Below are 19830 nucleotides of genomic sequence, written 5' to 3' on the forward strand. Positions count from 1 at the left end.
TATAGCAGGAAACTAGCTGGCAGCCCAGAACATACCTGCAAAAAAGCCCCAGAAGCAACATACTTACTAGGGACCTTAAGATAACTAGGTAAATTGCACAAGCAATTTACTGCTTACAGGTAGATACTACTTACAGGTGCTAAACAGACCAAGTGCTGGAAATAGCAATCTGGTCTGCAAAGATATACTGGACAGAGCAAAAGACTTATTCATTTAAATATCCAACAGCTCCAACTTCTGACATGTAGTTAAATCTTTTTAAAAAAAAAATAAAAAAAAAAAAGGGTAGTCTTATTCTGATTTGCTGTTTTGCATTATGCTTAAAAAAGAAGCTTTAAAAATACAAGTCTATAAGGAAAAGGTGAGACTCAGCTCTGACTGAGGTAAGGTGGCAGATGTTAGAATATGGCAAAGCTTCTAAGATCATGTGAAAGTAAGACGTGGCAAGTCTTCCAAATTTCCATGATTTAAAAATAATATATAGCTTTTCTGAAACAAGAAGCTAGAAGTTCTAAATGATGACAGAATGGATAAACTTCCTTTTCTTTTCTTGTAAATAGCAATTTTCAGTTCTTGCTTAAAAAAAACCCCAGATACACACTGCTGTTCTCCTTACAATTTTTTGGTAACTTTCCCTTTCATTACAGTTGGGCAGTGTTAACTCTGAAGCCAGAATAGACATGGCAGGCTTTCTCTCAAAATGTCCCTGTTAGAAGAATGTCACATTGAAGTACACAACTTAATTAACCTGAAAAAGCCTAAATGTAACCTATTACTGTTAAAGTTTTAGAAGTTTCAGTTTGCACTTGCTGCAGATGTGCATCTCTACAAAGAACTGAAATAATTTCAGTTAATGATTGGGAAAAAAAAAAGCCCCCTCAACTGGCATCTACCAGTTTGCATGTGCGTGTGTTGGTGTTACAGAAAACAACCCTGTGATAAACCTTAAAATGAAATTATGCTGATCAATTCTATCATCATCTTCACATTCAAATCAAGCAGTCACTGCAGGTCTGTGTTCAATCTAAGGAACATGCATGCAATTTATAACATCCGCTAGAATATACGGAGTTATTGCCTCACGTCTCAGCACCACAAGAATCTCCTAACTGCTGTCACTGTAGTCATTTGGTTTCCAAACCAATGAAAGCTGAAAGACGTTGATCTCGATCATTCCCTCATTTGAGTGTGCCATCTGAACCTAAAATAATTACTTTTGCCAACTCCTCTAAGATGCGGTTTGAAAGGATGGAATTTGTCCTGAATTTAAAAACAAACAGACTAAAGCACTAGAAACTTATTGATTTCAACTCCTTTCCCTTTACATGACAGGTTATACTACCTTTGAAGGCTTCATAAGGTAAAAATCTATAGATTAAATACGCAAAGATTCAAATCTGCATAAAGAGTTCTAGATTTCTCAAGTTTTACTTCAATTTGTTCAAGTAATTTGCATAAAGATTAAATTCAAAAGCGAAATACTGATCATAGCATCATTCCATAAACTACTAATTATATCTGTTTATTATGTGTTCTTAAAAATGGGTTACCTGATAATGCTAATGCAATAGCTTTGTGTTATTTGGATTGATATTACATTAGGGATATTTTAGTTTTTCCAGACTGATTAGCATACTCAGTTTTAACTGTCACTGTTTTTTGAGTGTCCTACAACATAAAGAACACCTGAACAATTTTTTTTCAGTTCCACTACTCCCAAAGCCTACTCCAGAAATAATTTTCTAAACGGTAAATATATTCTCAACACTGATGTGGACAAGGCCATTAAAGCAGTCCAGGTTCTCTTCTAAGTGTCCTTTTCAAGGTTAGTGGAAAGTAAACCATTATTTTCAAAAAGAAAAGGTATTTACTTTACAAATCCTGGCCTCTCTGCAGCATGACTAGTGTGAACCAAAAAGCCAATCAAAACTGAAGTGTAAAGAAAAATGCAGTAAGCCATTGATTCTGAGGCTAGAGACATATATTCTAAGGGTAGTGGTGTATTTCTACACTTTAACAGTGCTTTTAATACAACAGCTACTTACTTGTTAAAAAAAGGTTCAATGAGTTCTGATCTAGCAGACACATGGTTTTTTGGAGGACTGAGGAATGAACCTGAGGAATGAAGAAGAAATTCAGTATGTAATAAGTAGCTACAGGTAACATTAAGGAGAAAAGTTTTGGAAAAGACTACATAGATACCCAGGAAATTAGCCATGGAGATGAAGCACAGTCCGGTAATGTAAGCATCATATCCTGCTTCATGAAGTTGTTCAGAAGCTGTATCATAACTTGGAAACCCTTCTGCACTTTCTGAGGACAAAAAATAATTTGTAAACACATTGTCACAGAAATTAAAGGTAGCCCTTTGTGTTTACCCACACTATTATTTTGTCAGAACATAATATCATTTGGGTAAGTTTATACAATTTTCAGAAGTTCTGAAAAAAACACAGTTCTGTTTTGTATTTTTAAATAAGAATAGGCTCCTAGGATAGAAACTCCTTCCTATTAAAAAGCTGTTAATTCACAGACCTACTTAACCAAAATGGAGTATTAATTCCAACATAATGACAGCAGGATTCCTCACACAGCATTTTTTTTCCCGTCTTGCATTTATAAGAACAGACATTCAGGCTAATTGAAAACTCTACTATTAACCTGTTTGCTAACCATCCAATTGACCTATGGTGAGATTTTTCAAGGTATCGAAACGATGAAGATGGAACTAAGTCATTAAAGAATGTCTTTATTCACAATCATGCTTGGTGTTTACACAAAGACCTCGAAAAGTATCCCTTGAATCACCTCTGAAAATGGGAACCTTAAAAGGCACTGCTCTGAAGAGAAGTGTTGAATAACACCTAAAACTGTATAATTTTATTTCATTGATTGCATTCTCCTATAGCAAAAGAAGCTAAAACAATGATGAAACACCACCAGGATTCAAAACTGTGACACAGAAATACTAGCATAATTTATACAATGGAAATTTGAAAGCTTATATACTTGTATTTTGTAAAAAGAAACTTGAATCAAAATTTTATATATAAAACTAGAGTAGCAAAACATCAGGCCTTTTTTTTCAGATGAGCCCTTGTGATACTTATTTTAAAAATAATTGTCTGAGATTCAGACAACATTAAGCTATGGTAGCTGAACTGAAAAGGACATTTTTTAGGGCTTTTTTTTTTAATAGACACACATCCAAAAGAAAACATAAATGAACAGTTAACAGAAGTATTCTAGATTTTTTTAAACATGCTTTGCTTTGGATGTTCTGAACCACATTAATCATCTCCGATTAAATATTAACGCTTCTGAGTCAGTTAACCATTATGGTCGTATTTTATGCTCAAGAAAAAAAAATGTTGGTAGAATTATTGTTTTATATTATGTCAGCAAAAATAGTACCTGACAGCTGTCAAATTATGTTACATCCTGAAAAGAAGCTATAGAGGATACACCACTAAAAGGTCTGCATGCAACTACTGTACACTCCATACACATGGTGTTGCTTAGGTCTAGGCACCAACAGCTCCTGCTCAAACGTCCAAGAGGATCGTAGATTATTCATCTTACTGTCTCTCCTGTTACTACAGATTAAGTGCATCTGCTCTGCACATTCAGCAATATAAAAAAAGTATCTCTCATCTTATTTCTGACTAAGCATTGAGACTTTCCCTTCTAACATATTCTACTGTTCAGTATTACTCTCCCTTTTCTAAATCAGCAGCTTATGATAAATTCCAGAACTTTGAGATAAGCTTGCCCTTTGATTAAATATCCTTTTGTTCACCTCAAAGCAAAGAAAGCTCTAAAGAAACTTTAATAATTTCTAGAACACACATGAGTAGTTACTACTGTGCAAGTTTTCTTGGTTTTGTTTGTTCGAGTGCCTATTACAGTGCTCTGGCTTTGATCTGAAGGACAAAATAACCAAATGAAATGGTTTTAAAACAATTTCAAGTTACTAATCAAAAAACAACCTAAAATCCAAAATGCCATCATTAGAAGATGAGGAAACCACTCTTCACTGAGTACATCCATTCTTCTATTATCTCAAATAAAGTGGAAGGATCCCTACTGACTCTCTTAGTTCTAAATACAGCTGCATTATATGTATATTGCCCGTGTTTGAAGTCCCTTTCATCAAAACACTAAGTATTAATAGAGGAATTTACATTTCAGACCAAGAACAAAAATAAACAAAATACTTGTTTTCTTCTGAAGGAGGAAAACATTTAAGAAATAAGACCATTTTGATATATACTTACCAACTTTAGGAGGGCTGAATGGCACCTCTTTTAAACGCTTTTCCAGTTCTGCAAGGGATGTATTATTAATGATCTCCTGCAAGAAAAGACACCACTAACTGCCAACACTGAGCACATTTTTCCTTGGAAACTGAAATCAAATAGTATAAAATGAGTATTTACTGCTGCCACCGTGTGTTCTCAAGGATTTATATGTAGACTCATTTCAAGCTAATATACCAGGGAAGTCATGACAAGTCTTAAAAAGTTAACTTGCCTCACCTACAACATAATATCTACGAGTCACAAGCATTTACCAATACTTTTCAGAATTCTTGATGATGAATTACAGCAAAGTAATATTTCTATTTGAATCTGGTTCCATGCATGGTACATGTGGCAGGGGAAGAGGCAGCACAAACAGCAAGACAAAGTATCCTAAACACTGATCATAATAGTGGAAGGCATTCAAGGTGAGTACTGAATTGTGCTTGTGATCAGACACTCTTGAATAGTTTTGTAAGTGTAAATACTACTGACTTAAAGAAATACAAAGACAGTGAAAGAAGCCTGGCAACCAGAAAGCTGCTCCTACACTACTGAATCTATATATACATATATAAAATGTCACAAGAAGATATACAGATTGCATTTGAGCAGAAGCTCAAATGATGCCTTATATTGGCATCCCAAAGCACCATTTGGTAACAATAGCCTAAAACTCAAGCATCTACTGTAAAAGTTAGGAATATTAACACAACTGTACCAAACATAAAGCTTCTACAGGATTATTAGTTTTTAGAACACAAAAGCTTCCATTCTTCCTACAGCTGCATGCAAGGCAAACTTGAAAATACCTAAATACATTTTAATGAGGTTTTTGTTATGCAATGCTCTCAAGTCAGAGCGGTATGCAGAAAGATAGATACCACTTCATCAGCATGGTTTTTAATTAATTCACTCCAAAGGCACACAGGAAAGCAAGAGAGTATGACGACTTATGTCAATACTTCTTTGGAAGAATAAAACTCATGCTGCAAGAGGTTTTAAGAGAAACGTGAAATTTTTTTCTCCTGCTGCCTACCCACTGAATAGCAGGCCACAGAGCAACCTAATGATGATGTTCAAGCGCCTTTTTCTAGACAAATCTAAGTCAGCATTCACAATATTCTAAAGTGTTGAGTACAGAAGCAGCTCCCAGGTCCTATTTGTTCACAAATAACACTTTTCCCTCCTGAGGAGGTATGCAATTTTGTGCTAATTTACCAGACAGAAAATCTGCTAATCACAATTTAAGTAGCAAAAATTGTACATATTTTGGAATTCAAAGCTGCTAAGTTACCTTAACTCTGCAATAAACAAAAAAGTCACTTGTACAAAAGTAAAATTTGTATTCTAAAAATTTGTATGTTTAAATAAGGGGTTAAGAAAAATCATTCTTTTACAAAATAGGAGTATCACAGAAAACATTTAGCCCTTTTTCTCTTAAAAAAAATTAATTTTCTTCAATACACACTGAAAGAAAACTTGTTGTCTTCAAACCATTTCATAATATTATATTAATTTACCTTAAAAGGTTGTGTACTTGCCATCAGTTTAGTATCCAATAGCCTAGAAACAAAGTAAGAGCTAAATAAGTTGAAATGGAAGAATGTCCATTTTGCCAAATCCTCAGAACTGTTTGGTGATTAGCTGGGACAGCAGTTTCACCCTACTGAAAAATTATTCTCCAATCTTAGAGCAGCCAAAACACTCCTTGGCTTTGTTCAGCATGAAAAAGGCCAGCAACTAAGCAATCACAAGAGATGCAAACAATAAGTAGTAAATAAATCTTGTTCCAAATGTAGTGCAGATTCAAAATACCAAACATCGTGCCAGAAACAAGGGGGTAGCAAAGCTGCATCTTTTGCCAAGAAGTAGAACAATAGCACTGCTCTTCTGAGAGGGATGCTACAGACTACTTTAAAAACTTTGCATTTATCTAACTTGTTCTCAATTTTATTTCAGTGACAGCAAAGTTACAGGCCTAGGACAAACAATATCAGCTAGCTAAAAGAATACTAAGACAGTTGAAAGTTTGAACTAAGAACTTACCGGGGAAAGACACATGATGTTACTTCCTTGAACTCACTCAGGTCCTAATTTAACATTAAATTAGAAGATAAAATCCAAATAAGTTCATGTTTGTCAGTCTCAGGATGACAGATAGTAGTAGCTACAACTACCCAATCAGCTTCTAAAATTGAGATACAGTGACTGAATTCTCACCTCCTAAGACCATCACCACAAATACCACCTACAGTTACACAGAACTACAGATTATTTATTTCTGATTTGTCTGTGACTCTTAAGAGAAACTCTATCACCTCCAATACCCTATGCTATTATATAACCTAGACAACCTCTAATTCCAGCTGTGTTAACGTGTTCCCAACACTTAATATAATGGTATATAAGCTGTCACTCCAGGTGGACTGCCTACCGGTTTACATCTTTCAAGTGTCAAAAGTACAGGGAAAAATGACAACTGCTTATGTTCTAACACCCTCTGAACTTCCCAAACTTCTTTCTCCCTTCTCATAATCAAGTCTTTCCCGTAATACCCACAAGCCCTCGAGGATTGCAAGTAATATAACCATCATGTGGCCACACTTCCAGTGAGACCTTTGGCTTCTTCAGATAATGGCCTCAGCACCAATAAATTTCTTAAACTTAATTGTTACACTACGGCAGTCACAAACTGTTCCATGTCAGGGAACATGAAAGTATGCTCCATCCAATTATTCTGACATGACTCTTCACCCCAATGAATATCAATCCTGCTACAAGATTTCTTATGATTCAATTAATTGTATATATTATATGAGAACATGCATTCCCACTTTCTAAACTACAGGGGGACAAATGCCACACAATAATGCTGAAGGTCCAAACCAGTATCTTAATGAGCCCATCAGTTAAATTTACCTGTCATTATCCAAGCAGTTCATGAAGGACTACCAGATATGAGCAGAAACCACAATTCAATTCCAATGCTTAATTGGAACATTTTAAAAATATAAAGGAGAAGAATTCAATCCAATTAAGTTTCCTATGTGAAGATTTAAGAAAAGAAGGCAGTAGCCCAGAAGCAACAAGTGTTCTTTTTAAAATACTTCGCTGCTGTTCTTAATAGACTGTCACACGCTTCTGTTCACAAGAAAGTTTTGAGATTAGACTAAAGACAAACACATTAGGGCATTTATTTCATCATCTGACCACTGAGAGGGTTACTCACATCAGGTAGGGGACAATAGAACTGGTGTATGGTGTGCATAACATCCAGTAGCATATTGTGCCCAATAACAAGCTTGCCCTGTGAAGAGAACATGAAATGTTAGTTACATTTCCAATCACAGCTACGGCAATGGCAACACATGAAAAGCACCTATCCCAGGTGCCAGCATCTGGGAACAAACACAAATCAAACCTCCCCATTTGCTCTCTGCCTGCCCCACAGACTCCTCCATTCCCTCAGAGCAGCCACTCCTTTTTCCTCTACTCCTGACCACTTATCACAGCCCTCAGCAACAGATTGAAATGTTGAGAAGGTGCACTAGAACAGCTATTTACAACTTAGTGCAATCTATTTAAGATTGAAGTCCAGTGATTTCTCAGTCCTTCTAATTTGCAATTTGTACAACAACTCACAATATATTCTTTATGGTTGTAATATACAATAGTTATTAGCGGCATGATCTGGCTTCTCACAGTGTGGAAACTTTCACATCAGATGAATAAAAACAAGTTCCTTCTTGAAAAAGCATGAATTTTTTTTTAAATGTTAACTTTGATTAATTTGACATGACAACCTTTTCTGTTTCCCTGCATCCTGCATTTGCTACAGAAAATAACATGCACATGTATCTCTTTTTTGCCGTAACAACTACATGAAAATAAATGGACTGGAGGGGACAGATATAAAAGTATCGCCTATTTTAACTACATAAGTAGAAGAGAACCAGATGACCTTCTCTGATTAAGCCTTTAACTGCTTGGAAAAAAAAAAAAGCCAAAACAATCTTTTCATGACAGAGAAAAAAAAAAAAATCCTCAAAGCTTAGTTACTGAAGAGAATCTTGTTAAGAGTCCTAAGAAATTGGTACTGTTGACTCTTATAGATAAGGAGGTCTTCATGTCATTAGTTTAAGAGCTTACTTAACCTACCATACTCAACCATTGTAAAACATGAAGCAACATGAACCTCAACAAAAAAAAAAAAAAAAAAAACCAACTTTAACTTGCATTTAATCTTATCTTCCAAAACCTAACAACAAAAGAATTCTATCTTTTAATTATCTTTTTTTTTCTTACAACCAAAGGTACATTTAAAGTCATGTTAACTTACAGAATTAGCAATGGCATGCACGACTCTGGAAAATCCTACCGCATCATTCAATTCTTCCTGTAAGCAAAGATTCTGACGTTAGTGAAACAAATACAAATACTGTCAAAACTGTACCTGCCAACTGGTAGACATACCAGTTTGGCTCAAACTGTTTCTCAAACATATCCAAGAACAGACCACAGAGGAAACGTCAATATTTGAAAGACACATGAGGTCTAAGCAGGATGTAGTGACAGAATTCCAGTTTTATATGTAGCTCTAGTTCTCTGTAAAGTAGGACAAGTCAGAAGCTACTGTGGTGGACTGACTATGGCCAGAAGCTAAACACCCACGCTGCCTTCTGCTCACTCCCCTTTCGTGGGGGATAGGGAAAGGGGGGTGGGGCGGGGGGGAAGAATAAATTCAAAGGAAGGCAAAATGTGGAAGTGAGAGAGAAAGCCTTGACATTGTGCAAGTGCTGTTCAGCAGTAGCCAAAACACTTGTATGGTATCAACACTGTTTCAGCCACAAAACACAGCAACACTCTCAATACAATGTCTTCAGTAGTGCTCAACAGCTATTAGACTGCAAACAGCTCAAGAATATATTGAAATTAAGCTACATATCTTCAGCCATATTTTTTACATACATTGTTATAAGATGCAACAGGTTGAATCCTGATTGTTATTTCTAATAAATCAGATTGTATTTTTATTCTAACATTGAAATTGGAGAAGAAACATTCTTCACTATTTATATAAACAAAAATAAGAAATATAACTACAATAGTATATGATGCAAGTTCCACATTTTAAACTTACTCAGATTGATTTGAAGGAATCTGACTATAGCACATATTTCAGTTTCACTTCAGGAATTTTTTGTAATAGACTTTTCTTTTTCAGGTCCGGGGAAGTCAGTTCTGCCTTGCATTATTTGTCTTTGTTCAACCAGAAATGATATTCAATAAAAAGATTCACTGTTATTTTAGTTCAGCTCTGTATGCCACTAGTCAGAGTAATACACCAATAAAGATGGCTTCAGAAAAATCTACTGTAATAGTAAATTGTGCCTAACCTGCCTTTTGGAAAAAGAGATGTCACATTAGTTGAGGTCTCCGTTAGATACCTCTTTCCCTTTTAAGGGACATTCTGCATGCAAGTATTATTTCTCCACCCAATTTGACTTCATCTTGAAACACATAAGCACAAATCACAAGAGTGTGATCAAGAATTCCCAAAATTCAAGTCTTATGACTTCTTGAAACTTGCGTCAGACTCAGTGAGTAAAAATACTAAGTCCCATAAGCAATGCTGAGAGTGCCTGAACACACCGGACATGACCTTCTTGTCAACGTGTTCCTACAGTACTCACGTGCAGCATATTTCTATCAAGAAAAGCCAGATGACATAGTAATTGTACAGGACACTTTAAGAGCAAGCCAGTTTTACAACAGAGTACTACTCCAAGGACAGATTGTGAATCCAAATACTGAAAACTTGCTCGAGAATTTCTGCAATGACCATTGTAATAGGGTACTAACAAAAGCAATCAACTGATGTTTCCTATTACTAGACCATGGTTCTCTGATACAGCAGATTCACATCAGGAACTTCGCCAGAATATTGGTTCAGTATTCTACAATTATTCATTAAAATCTTGCACAGTGTCTTGCAACTCTTCTTTCTCTATTGCAAAACTTAAGTTATCTGGTAGAATTTGGAGGATCAATTTCAGACAACAGCCACAGCCAAACAAAAGGAAAATACTATCAAGCCCTGTCATACAATTTTGCACAGATGATTGAAGTCATAGATTCTTCCCTTCCCTGTTTCATGTAAACTAATGAAATGCAACATATTTACCTGTTCTTTTGCTTGTTTCTGCTGTTCTCTTCTTTTTCGTTCTTCTTCATTTACCTTACTAATAACAATGTATCTCTCCTTCTGAAATAAAAAAATGTATAGTTCAAGGAATGAGTCTGAGAAGTTCATATTTAAGACACTGCAAGTTTCTGTGAATTTACATTGTAAAGGAAATTAAGTCATACCTCAGCAGCAGTTACTTGGCAACACGACTGTTTCTATTGTAAGCACCACTTTATCACCTACTCCCAAAAGCCTGCTTTAGAAAGCTGTATTAGATTCATCCACCAAACCTAACTTTTACTAAATCCACTTTTTACTTCTGAGTAAAGGTTACCAGTGTTTCCTTGTAAATAGTGGATTTCAAATATCTTTTGAAGCAGAAATTCATACTGGGAAGTGAGGATACAGAGAAAAAATAGTGACCTCACATGCTAAGACCAAGATCTACTTTTCACCAATATTGAACATCAGATCCACTACATCTTAGAACACCCCTTAATTTCCTTTTGAAAAAAAGATAAGAATATGAAGCCACACAAATACATCTTTATACATCATATGTTGGTCAGATTTAACGTTTAGAAACTTGTTCACTGTTTTCCAATTTTAAATGTTTCACATTTTGCATAACAAAGCTCAAGTCAGATCTAAAAGCTAGGAGAGCTCGTAAAATTGAGAAATACAGTTTCCTTTAAACAGAACAAAAGTTACAGGCAGTAACACGCCTAGTTACCTTATCTGACTCCAGCGTTTCAACATGGATACCTTTTGGATACCTACATCAAAACAAAAGTTAAAGTAAGTAATAATTAATTTGGCATTTAGCATATTGAAACCACACCAGTGATTCGGTAATTCCATGTTTCACTATTATTGTAAGTCTTAAGTGCAAAAAACCTATTAAAAGTTACTTCTTAATTTAAAATGGAAAATTTGAAGGAATAGGCTAGTTAAACTGGCCTCCTTACATTATTTATCAGCACTAAAATGTATTTTCTTATACAACTTCCCATCCTATTGCTGTGGAACCTATAGCTCCTTATCTTAGTAGTATTAAGTAAACATCATCTAGATATTTCATCACAATCTAGAATCTTTACTTTCAAGAAATCCAAAACGCTAGTGAGAAAGCTCTCATTCACTTGCAGTCACAAGACAGCCTCTTTGGTGACTGCATGCTTTTAATATGTCACTTATTCTAGGATTTATAAACAACCCTGAACTTCCTGCTAATGTAAGCTCTAGTAGGAAATATGAATACAAATGCCATTACCTCTGCTACTGGGTTGTATCACTCTGCCACAATCACATTTAATTAGCAAAATACTACCATATGTAGAGCATCCAACCAACAGCAAATTCAGGGAATATTGTCTTTTGCTGCTTAAAAAGTAGATTTTACTCTGATCTTCCCATTACAAGAAACTAACTGCAGTTATATAACCACTGGAGAACCAGCACGTTTCCTTCGCCCTCTGGCTACCACTAACACTAGTACTAGAGAACACATCCTGGAGTACTATTGAGTCCTTCTCCACCCTGACTTCTCAGACAATTTTTGACCTAGACCTTACTTCCAAGCTGTTTTATGTCACAGACCTTGGATGCATCAAAACACTGCTGCACAACAGAACACTCCAACAAAGAAAATGACCCATGAAGAGCTCAGGACACAAGAGCAATCGACAACCTCACCATTTTCTGCTCCGTGCTAACTTCACACCTTTGCTTTCTCTCACCAATATACACACAGCGTATATACAGCTGTATACATCTAAAGCAACACAGCTGAACATTAATAAAAACCACAAACAATTTATGAACATACTGAGAGAAGATGCAAGAAGAGGTATCGGACAAACAAAACACTATGTGCTACTAGAAGCTATAGATATTCTATCAATATATTAAAAAATTCACACAGGAAAATTCTGGAAAACATCTCTCTCTTTTTCAGATTAGATGTCAAGCTCCCCTCTTGACATTCCATTTTATAAAGAGGAGCTTTATTTTATCCACTTCCAGTGTAAGTAACAGAGCACCAGACACTGTTGCAATACTGAATTAACTAAAAGTACAAAGAGCTATTTCCACCGTATTTTTTGCATTTTTCTCATGCAGTCAGACCAATGAAAACCTCATCTCTACAGCCTTACAGTTTCTGGCCTCAAGGGATATATTTAGGCAAAGACGAGGGATAAAGGAAGCCAAGAAAGAAGATAATTACTCTTTGGATTAGGATTTTTAAATCTTACAAAATGGTTTTATTTGGCATCTAACAGAAAACCACAAAGATACCAGTACCTAGTATAGAACTAGGCATTTTTCAAGCCCACAATCTGCATAAGCACACGCACTTCCTGTTCTCTAAAAACCTGTTAAGTTGCATTTGTTACATAATTCCAGGCTGTGCCATCCTATTCACAGATTTTAAATCTAAATGATAAAATAAATACTAAGCTTTAAAATATTCAAATAGAGCATCACAAAGCAGTTTAATACAATTTGTCTCCAGAACATTATAAATCTTCTCTTAAAGGAAAAATAACCTCTAAATTAATCACCTCTGAGTTTAAGTAGATCAGATCTTACCCAGATTTCTTAACAGAAATACTAAAAATATACAATAAGGCAGTATTACCAGTAACTTACTTCCAGCTCAAGGTCTGATAAATTAATTTCCTCTGAAATCTAAAATTAAAAGACATTGTGTTACCAATACTCTACTTACAAAGTGTCTCAAAGTAATAATGTTCAGTTAAAGCCAGTTTCATGTTCATTTGTAAAAAGATTTTTAAAGCATAAGTCACTGCTACCAGAACCTATAGGCTTGGAAGGGTCTTACTGAATTCTGGTGTTCAGTTGCCAAGCTGCAAAGGCATTTACACCTGGTAAATGTGGTACATATGTGATACAGCTCGTAAATATGTACCAGGTACACCTGGTATATGGGGTAAATATCTGGTACAGTTCCCCACATATCTTCTCATAAGTAAATATTCTGTAGTCATGATTACTGAATACAGATACAGTGATGTTTCCTTACCTCCAGCTTCACAATGTTCTAGGATTTCTAAATTCAATTTTTTATTTTTTTTTTTTTTATTTTTAAACTAACTGCACTCTCCAAACAGCTGGACTCCAAAACTAAATAGACTTTGGAAAGGAGACCCACTAAAACCAGTTTCAATACACAGTGTTAACTATGAATAACTGATACCTCAAGAGATTTGAGAAATTAATTTATTAAATGCATAGCCAAGGCTTACAGAACACTTCAGAAATAGCAAAAGGAGGCTCACATATGCAAGACACTTCTTGGCTATAGTTAAATATGTTGTCTCTACATGCATAAGTTATATCTCATAAAGCAGAATATGACATCCATACAAGTTACCATGTTTTCTCAACCTTCAGAGATTAATCAAACATACATTTTGCTACAGTTAACACAAGTAAAGATATTCTTCCTCCTTGTCACTCCCCTAATTCTATCTATATGACCAAAACAATTCATTTTTTTGGAAGACATGTAATTTCAGAAACTGACCCTGTACATGGCTCCAGTTCCAAACTTTCTTTTTCTTCATTCTTTAATAAGTCTTCTATCTGTTCCCTGGAAGAAATAGATTATTTGCTTCAATAGCTACTGTTTTCTTTTTACAATGTTTACAGCTCTCCCCAAAAGACAAAAAACAGTTCATAAGAAAAAGCAAACTATTTCACAACTAGTGAACTAATAAAAATAGCTTCAATAGAAAAGCATGTCACTATTGTTTATGGTTTAGTTTCAACAACATTGGAGGATGCTAAACAATTTTACTTACACTACTTTGTCAATGAATTTTTTCTGATCTTCAGGAATTGTTACAGGACACTTTGTGGCATTAGGAGAAAAGTATGCTAGAGATCCCGCACCATTGGCCTGAGAACGTTTTTCATCATACTGTTCCCTTAGCTGTCTTTCTTCTTCTTGATTTAAATATGGAATTCCTAAGTAAAAAAAAAAAAAAAAAAAAGCATTTGCCAGTGTTACACCCCTGAAGGCTCAAAATATACCCTTCCATTTCAGTCATCTGTTCTAGGCCCCATTCTTTACCTGTGTCTATACAGGCTTCATTCTAGCACACACCAGATTAGCTGGCACCATTGGACTTTTAAGAGCTATATGCCTCATCTACACAAGGCACAAGCCTGAAGACTGCAGAGCTGTAGATCAGAATCACAAAAATATCTAGCACTCCTCTTCCTTGTTATCTGCATCACTTCAATAAGAAACTGCAGCAGCACCTTTCACAATGCACTGACACCTTTTCTAAAATGTTACTGCTGAGCCATTAAAGAGCAACATAACTTGTTACTCTATCTATTTAAGTTTAGCCACCAAACAAATATAAACAAGCAAGCACTTATCTAAATAGGAATCCTATTCTGTTGAATCTACACAATGAAGTTTTGGAAAGGGAGTAACCATTAGCACAACTGTAGATCAGAAAAGAATAATTCTAAGAACTTAATTATGTGTTAAGAAAGTATCACAAATGGCTGCCTTTTTCTTTATGCAGAAAATGACGAAAGATATCATCATGAATTTTGCAGACATTGAAATAAAGAAAGAAAAAAACCCACAAAAAAAGTACTCACCGTTGCGAAAAACTTTATTAAAATCAAATCCTTGATTTGCTAAAAAATCTATACTTGAACTCTGCAACAAAAGAAAATAACTTTACAATTGGCAAGAGTATCCGTAGCATAAAAAGATCAATTCAGTTGTTTTTACACTTCTCAAGAAATTATACTAAGTCCAAAGTCAAGAGCAACCATGTCTGTGACCCTAAAGGAGCCACAGTGAGTTTAGGTTATGCTACTTCTGTTATTTAATTTCAACTTTGATAAAGTACAAGAACAATTAAGTACACTAAAGGGATAGAGATGAAAGAATGAGCTATATGGAAAGCAGAAACTAAAGAAAGAAAAACGTGGTTCAGGAGAACAAATCTGAGACCAGAAAAATTCTGGCAATAGCCTGGGAAGCAGTGAAAGCGAGATAAGCAGATCGGAATAAAGGATCAAACAGAAAAGCAAGGGAGCAGGAAGCCAGACAAGAAAGAAGGAGAGAAAAAAAAAAAAAAAAAAAAAAAAAAAAAAAAAAATTCCTCACTAGCTAAGTCTGGGACTGCCAGTCTGCCAGGGACTTGTTCTGGCTGTTGAAGTGACTGGTAAGATATATTTTAAGACAGACACACTAGCTTATATCATACACAAGTTCAGACCAGGGCATAACAATCCTTCCAAAAAAAAAAAAAAAAAAAAAAAAGATCTTGCCAGGTTTGGAATATTATCTCCAATTCCAGAAACCACACAATGTAATGTGTAACAAGGTTTAAAAACTGAATTCAAAGATACTTCTTTAAAGCTTATTTTCAGGGCCTGATGCACTTAACTGAACTTCCTTCTAAAAGGGAAAAAAACACCAAACCCCAGAAACTTATACTTATCTGCCTTTTAAGCTGCTAAATTGACCAACCACTTCTCCCTCTACAATCATGCAGAGTTTTCCTGGAAACATTTTTTAGAAGTGTGCTACATGTATACTTTAACCAAACAAAATTAATCTTGTTTTTCTACTAACCTGACACACAAACTTGACATCTGGTGAACTTCTGTTAAAGGGTTTTGGAAAAATATAGAAATTAAATGACTTCATTATATACCTGTGAAAAAGATGAGTTGAATGTCAGTACATCTTATCAATATTGCTTCCTAAATGCCTCAATTAAGAAAACAAGGAATAAAAGAATAACGTACTTTTCTTCTGTGTGATCATATTTAAAAGTGCAAAGTCCAAACTGAAAGAGCAAAAAGTCCATGGAATGCTGGAAAGGAAAGGAAAACTTTGCATGAGAAGAAAAATTGTACACATTCAAAAATAACCAGGGTGTATCCACAATAAATATGATTTTTCTCTGCTTCAAAATTAAGCAAATCTGAATCTTATTAGCCAACATTTGTTCTGTTGGTAATTTTGAAGTAAATACACCAGAGGTTTTCAACTAGTTTTCACCCCCATTTAATCATGTAACTGCTGCCCAAAGATGATTTATAGTATGCACTTCCATTCCTCAAACAGACCAGAACTGACTGCCATCTCTCTCCACCTGTTGCTCACACACAAAAGATGCTGCACCTAAAGCAGCTGTCAGTCAGCTTCTCAATGTTCATTCACATTCCCCATGGTGTGGGAGGAGGCCGAGAGAGACACTGGCTGGATACAGTTTTAAAATACACATAATAAGACATTTAATATTCTTCTAATCTACATGTCTAACAGTGGATAACATGATAGAAGCACTAGCATAGTCACTAGGCACTTTGTCATCATATCCTCTGGCACTTCACAACTGTTGGATCAATACTGGAAAGGTTTTTAACACCACTGCAAGTGCATGAGGATTGCAGTCTCCTTGAAAGACCTTCTCCTCCTGAGGGCCAAACACAAAGAACACTTATTCAATTCTGTCTTAGGGAAAAAATAATGGATGGCAACATGACATGGAAAATTAGTCCTCTTTTGTTATCTCGGAGTATAAAGATCAAAAATATCAATAATCAAGTTAATTTATTAGCTGGTAAAAGTTAAAATTTAAGAATGCAACAATAAAGAATTTGGGGCTGGCTTCTGATACACCAGACATCTTACAACGAGCAAGAGACTGACTGTGCCTGCAGAGCCTGAATTGTCAGTTACCCTGAAGCTCTCAAAGGTCATATTCAGCCAGATGAACGGAATATAGCATCCTCTAGCTTCTTGGATGCTCTTCAAAGACTGGTCTCTACTTTCATTGTCTTCTTTAGTTTGGGATTGAAGGGTGGGCTTTTTGCTTTTTTGGTGTTTTTTTTTTAGCTACAGCCTCTTCCCCAGTTTTTGCCATTTGTTGTCCTAGTTTCTCAGCAGGAGCACTAACCAGTAATTCCCTCATCCTGCAACGTCTCTTAGCAGAATATTAGCAAACGCTGTTTAACAACTCCTTAGACACTTCAGGAAACAGCACATGTGAAGATGCTTAGCATTTCTCTTTTCCAATTCCTTTCTTTTTTGTAAAAAACCAAACAAACACCAAACCCACAACTCAAAACACCACAGTTTTGACCTTTTGACCCTCACACACCGTATGTTTTCTCCTGTGGTCATTTGGCTATTTTTCAAAACTCTTTCCACACCATCCAGGCCCAATTTTTGTGTGTGCGTGTGTGCTGTGAGAGACAGAGGTAGTGGTAGCAGCTGGCATTTAAGTTTTGTTATGGACGGCATCTGCTGTCAGGGGAAGGCAGCTTGGGAAGGACCCTCGCCCTGATGTATTTTCTCTGTCACTGAATTTCTCTTATCCAGTCCCCCTTTGAACTGATAAATTTTAACACTCTCAACATCCTTTACCAAATTCTACATATCTATTAACTATTGTGTGAGGAATCACACCTGTTTGTCCTGACCATGACTTCTGCAAGTTTAATGCAACACTCCCCAATTCTCCTGTTAATAAAAACAAGCAATCCCCATCAGCTCTAAGTAACTCAATTTTATCGACCTCTGTCATATTTCTCTACATGTTCTCCCTTTTGAACCAAGGGGTTCTAACCTTTTTCCAGCATTTTCATTTTAGTCAAGGTAAACACTTTACCTTTTTAAGTTTCTGATACCTTTCTTCTGGAGTGTCGAAGCCATTGGTTAATGCACTAACAGAAGGCCCATCGCTGATCCCTGAAAAAGTAGTACATATTTTGCTTTGTAAGTTTTTTCAAAAATAAGCAAAGAAATGCAATAACTGGTAATTTAAGAAATACATTTTCACTTAAAGTTCATGTAAAGCTTATTTCAGTTGAGAAAGATTTTCTGCTGCATAAAAGTATGCATGTTACCATAAAAGCCACCTAGTTTAATGGTAGTGTTCTAGCAGCAAAGCTCTGCTGCTCTGGTTCCGATTCAACATGACAGCAACATGAAAAGATCTACCAGTAACATGCTGTTGATAGGTCTTTAAAACACAATGCAGGATCAAAGTCAGACTAAAAATAGGAAGAGTGCTGTCCATAGATTTATTGACTGACTTAAGACACCTTAAGCAACTGTAACAACAGTAGCCACAACTGCATTTTCATATGCACCACATCTAACAAAACCTAATCTTGATCCCATTTATGTCTTACGGTTGAGTGAATTCTGCATCCCAAAGTTAAAGCACTTATTAAGGCATCTCTCTGATGCACAGACCCTCTGGGTTTTACAAACATAAAAGTTCTTACTATTGTCTTTTCCTGTCCAAACACTTGGAGGGCCTCCCTTATTTATCCCAATCTCCTGCTTTCATGACACACATAAAATTTGGGGTTTTCTCCCTGAGCTGCATCAGAAAATCAGATAACGTAGTAAAAGATTACTGTGGGGATGGAGTAGAAGCAGCATGAGTTTCTTTGACCAAAACCTTGCTATTGCACATACAATAAGTGGTTTGACCACCTTGATTCACAGATTTGATAGAGCTGGAAGGGACCTCTAGAGATCATCTAGTCCAACTGCCCTGCTAAGCAGGATTGCCTATAGCACCTTACTCAGGACTGCGTCAAGGCAGGTCTTAAAAATCTCCAGAGAAGGGGACTCCACACCCTACGATAGCCTTAGCTTTACCTTTTTCAAGCCAACACTGAGACAGGCCACATGAGCACACCCGGGCACGCAGGGCCCCGCACAGACACCGCCCGCAGTGCACAATCACCAAACAGGCGTGACTGTACCTGAAAACTCCCCATCAATGGCCAGGAAGTCCGACTCTTCGATGGCTTCATAAACTTTGTTTAGGTTATCCTTAAAATCTGCGGGCAAAGGGGTAAAACACACCTGAGACCACTAACGACTCCCCACCGCAGCCCACCGCCCCTCAGGCGACCGCGGGGCCGGGCCAGGCCGGTGTCGGGCCCGCAGCCGGTGGGCCCTGCCGCTCCGGGGCCCGCCCGCCTCTCCCTCAGCCTCGGGCGGAGGCCCACCCGCCGCACCTCCCCCCTCAGGGCCGTCCCTCACGGGCGCGGACACCCCGTTGGCCCCTGAGGGACGAGAGGCTGAGGCCGGACCCCACCGCCAGCCAGGGGAAGGGAAGCCGGGAGCGCCCAGCGGGGCGGGGCTCGGCGCGAAGGGGCAGCCGGTCACTCACTGCTTCTGATCACCTCCATCCCGCGCCCGCACCAGCCCGCCCGCGCCTCGGCCCGGCCCGGCGCCACCCGCAGCCTCCGCCGAGCCTTTCCGGAAACCGCCCCTCCCGCCCGCCCCGCCGCACGTGAGGGCGCCCA

At 36.9% G+C, this 19830-nt stretch overlaps 1 protein-coding gene across 2 annotated transcripts in view; it reads right to left on the reverse strand.

Moving 5' to 3' along the window:
* The window catches only part of PARN (poly(A)-specific ribonuclease), a 56262-nt gene extending 36473 nt beyond the window's left edge, over positions 1 to 19789 (reverse strand). Inside the window, exons 1-18 of one of the 2 annotated variants that reach the window (XM_014936673.1) lie at positions 19695 to 19789; positions 19282 to 19359; positions 18171 to 18250; positions 16300 to 16367; positions 16124 to 16205; positions 15136 to 15196; positions 14319 to 14484; positions 14042 to 14107; positions 13144 to 13182; positions 11225 to 11267; positions 10489 to 10569; positions 8644 to 8700; positions 7534 to 7611; positions 6351 to 6394; positions 5825 to 5867; positions 4278 to 4353; positions 2203 to 2313; positions 2046 to 2115 (exon numbers count right to left, since the gene is read on the reverse strand). In XM_014936673.1, coding sequence (XP_014792159.1) covers positions 2046 to 2115; positions 2203 to 2313; positions 4278 to 4353; positions 5825 to 5867; positions 6351 to 6394; positions 7534 to 7611; positions 8644 to 8700; positions 10489 to 10569; positions 11225 to 11267; positions 13144 to 13182; positions 14042 to 14107; positions 14319 to 14484; positions 15136 to 15196; positions 16124 to 16205; positions 16300 to 16367; positions 18171 to 18250; positions 19282 to 19359; positions 19695 to 19713 — 1262 coding nt within the window. In that variant the 5' untranslated portion in view covers positions 19714 to 19789. The remainder of the gene's footprint in view (positions 1 to 2045; positions 2116 to 2202; positions 2314 to 4277; positions 4354 to 5824; positions 5868 to 6350; positions 6395 to 7533; positions 7612 to 8643; positions 8701 to 10488; positions 10570 to 11224; positions 11268 to 13143; positions 13183 to 14041; positions 14108 to 14318; positions 14485 to 15135; positions 15197 to 16123; positions 16206 to 16299; positions 16368 to 18170; positions 18251 to 19281; positions 19360 to 19694) is intronic. The other variant, XM_014936674.1, reaches the window with a different exon arrangement.
* Positions 19790 to 19830: the final 41 nt, after the last annotated feature.

The sequence above is a fragment of the Calidris pugnax genome, unplaced genomic scaffold (assembly GCF_001431845.1).
Source record: "Calidris pugnax isolate Ruff unplaced genomic scaffold, ASM143184v1 scaffold17, whole genome shotgun sequence".
Classification (NCBI taxonomy): Eukaryota; Metazoa; Chordata; class Aves; order Charadriiformes; family Scolopacidae; genus Calidris; species Calidris pugnax.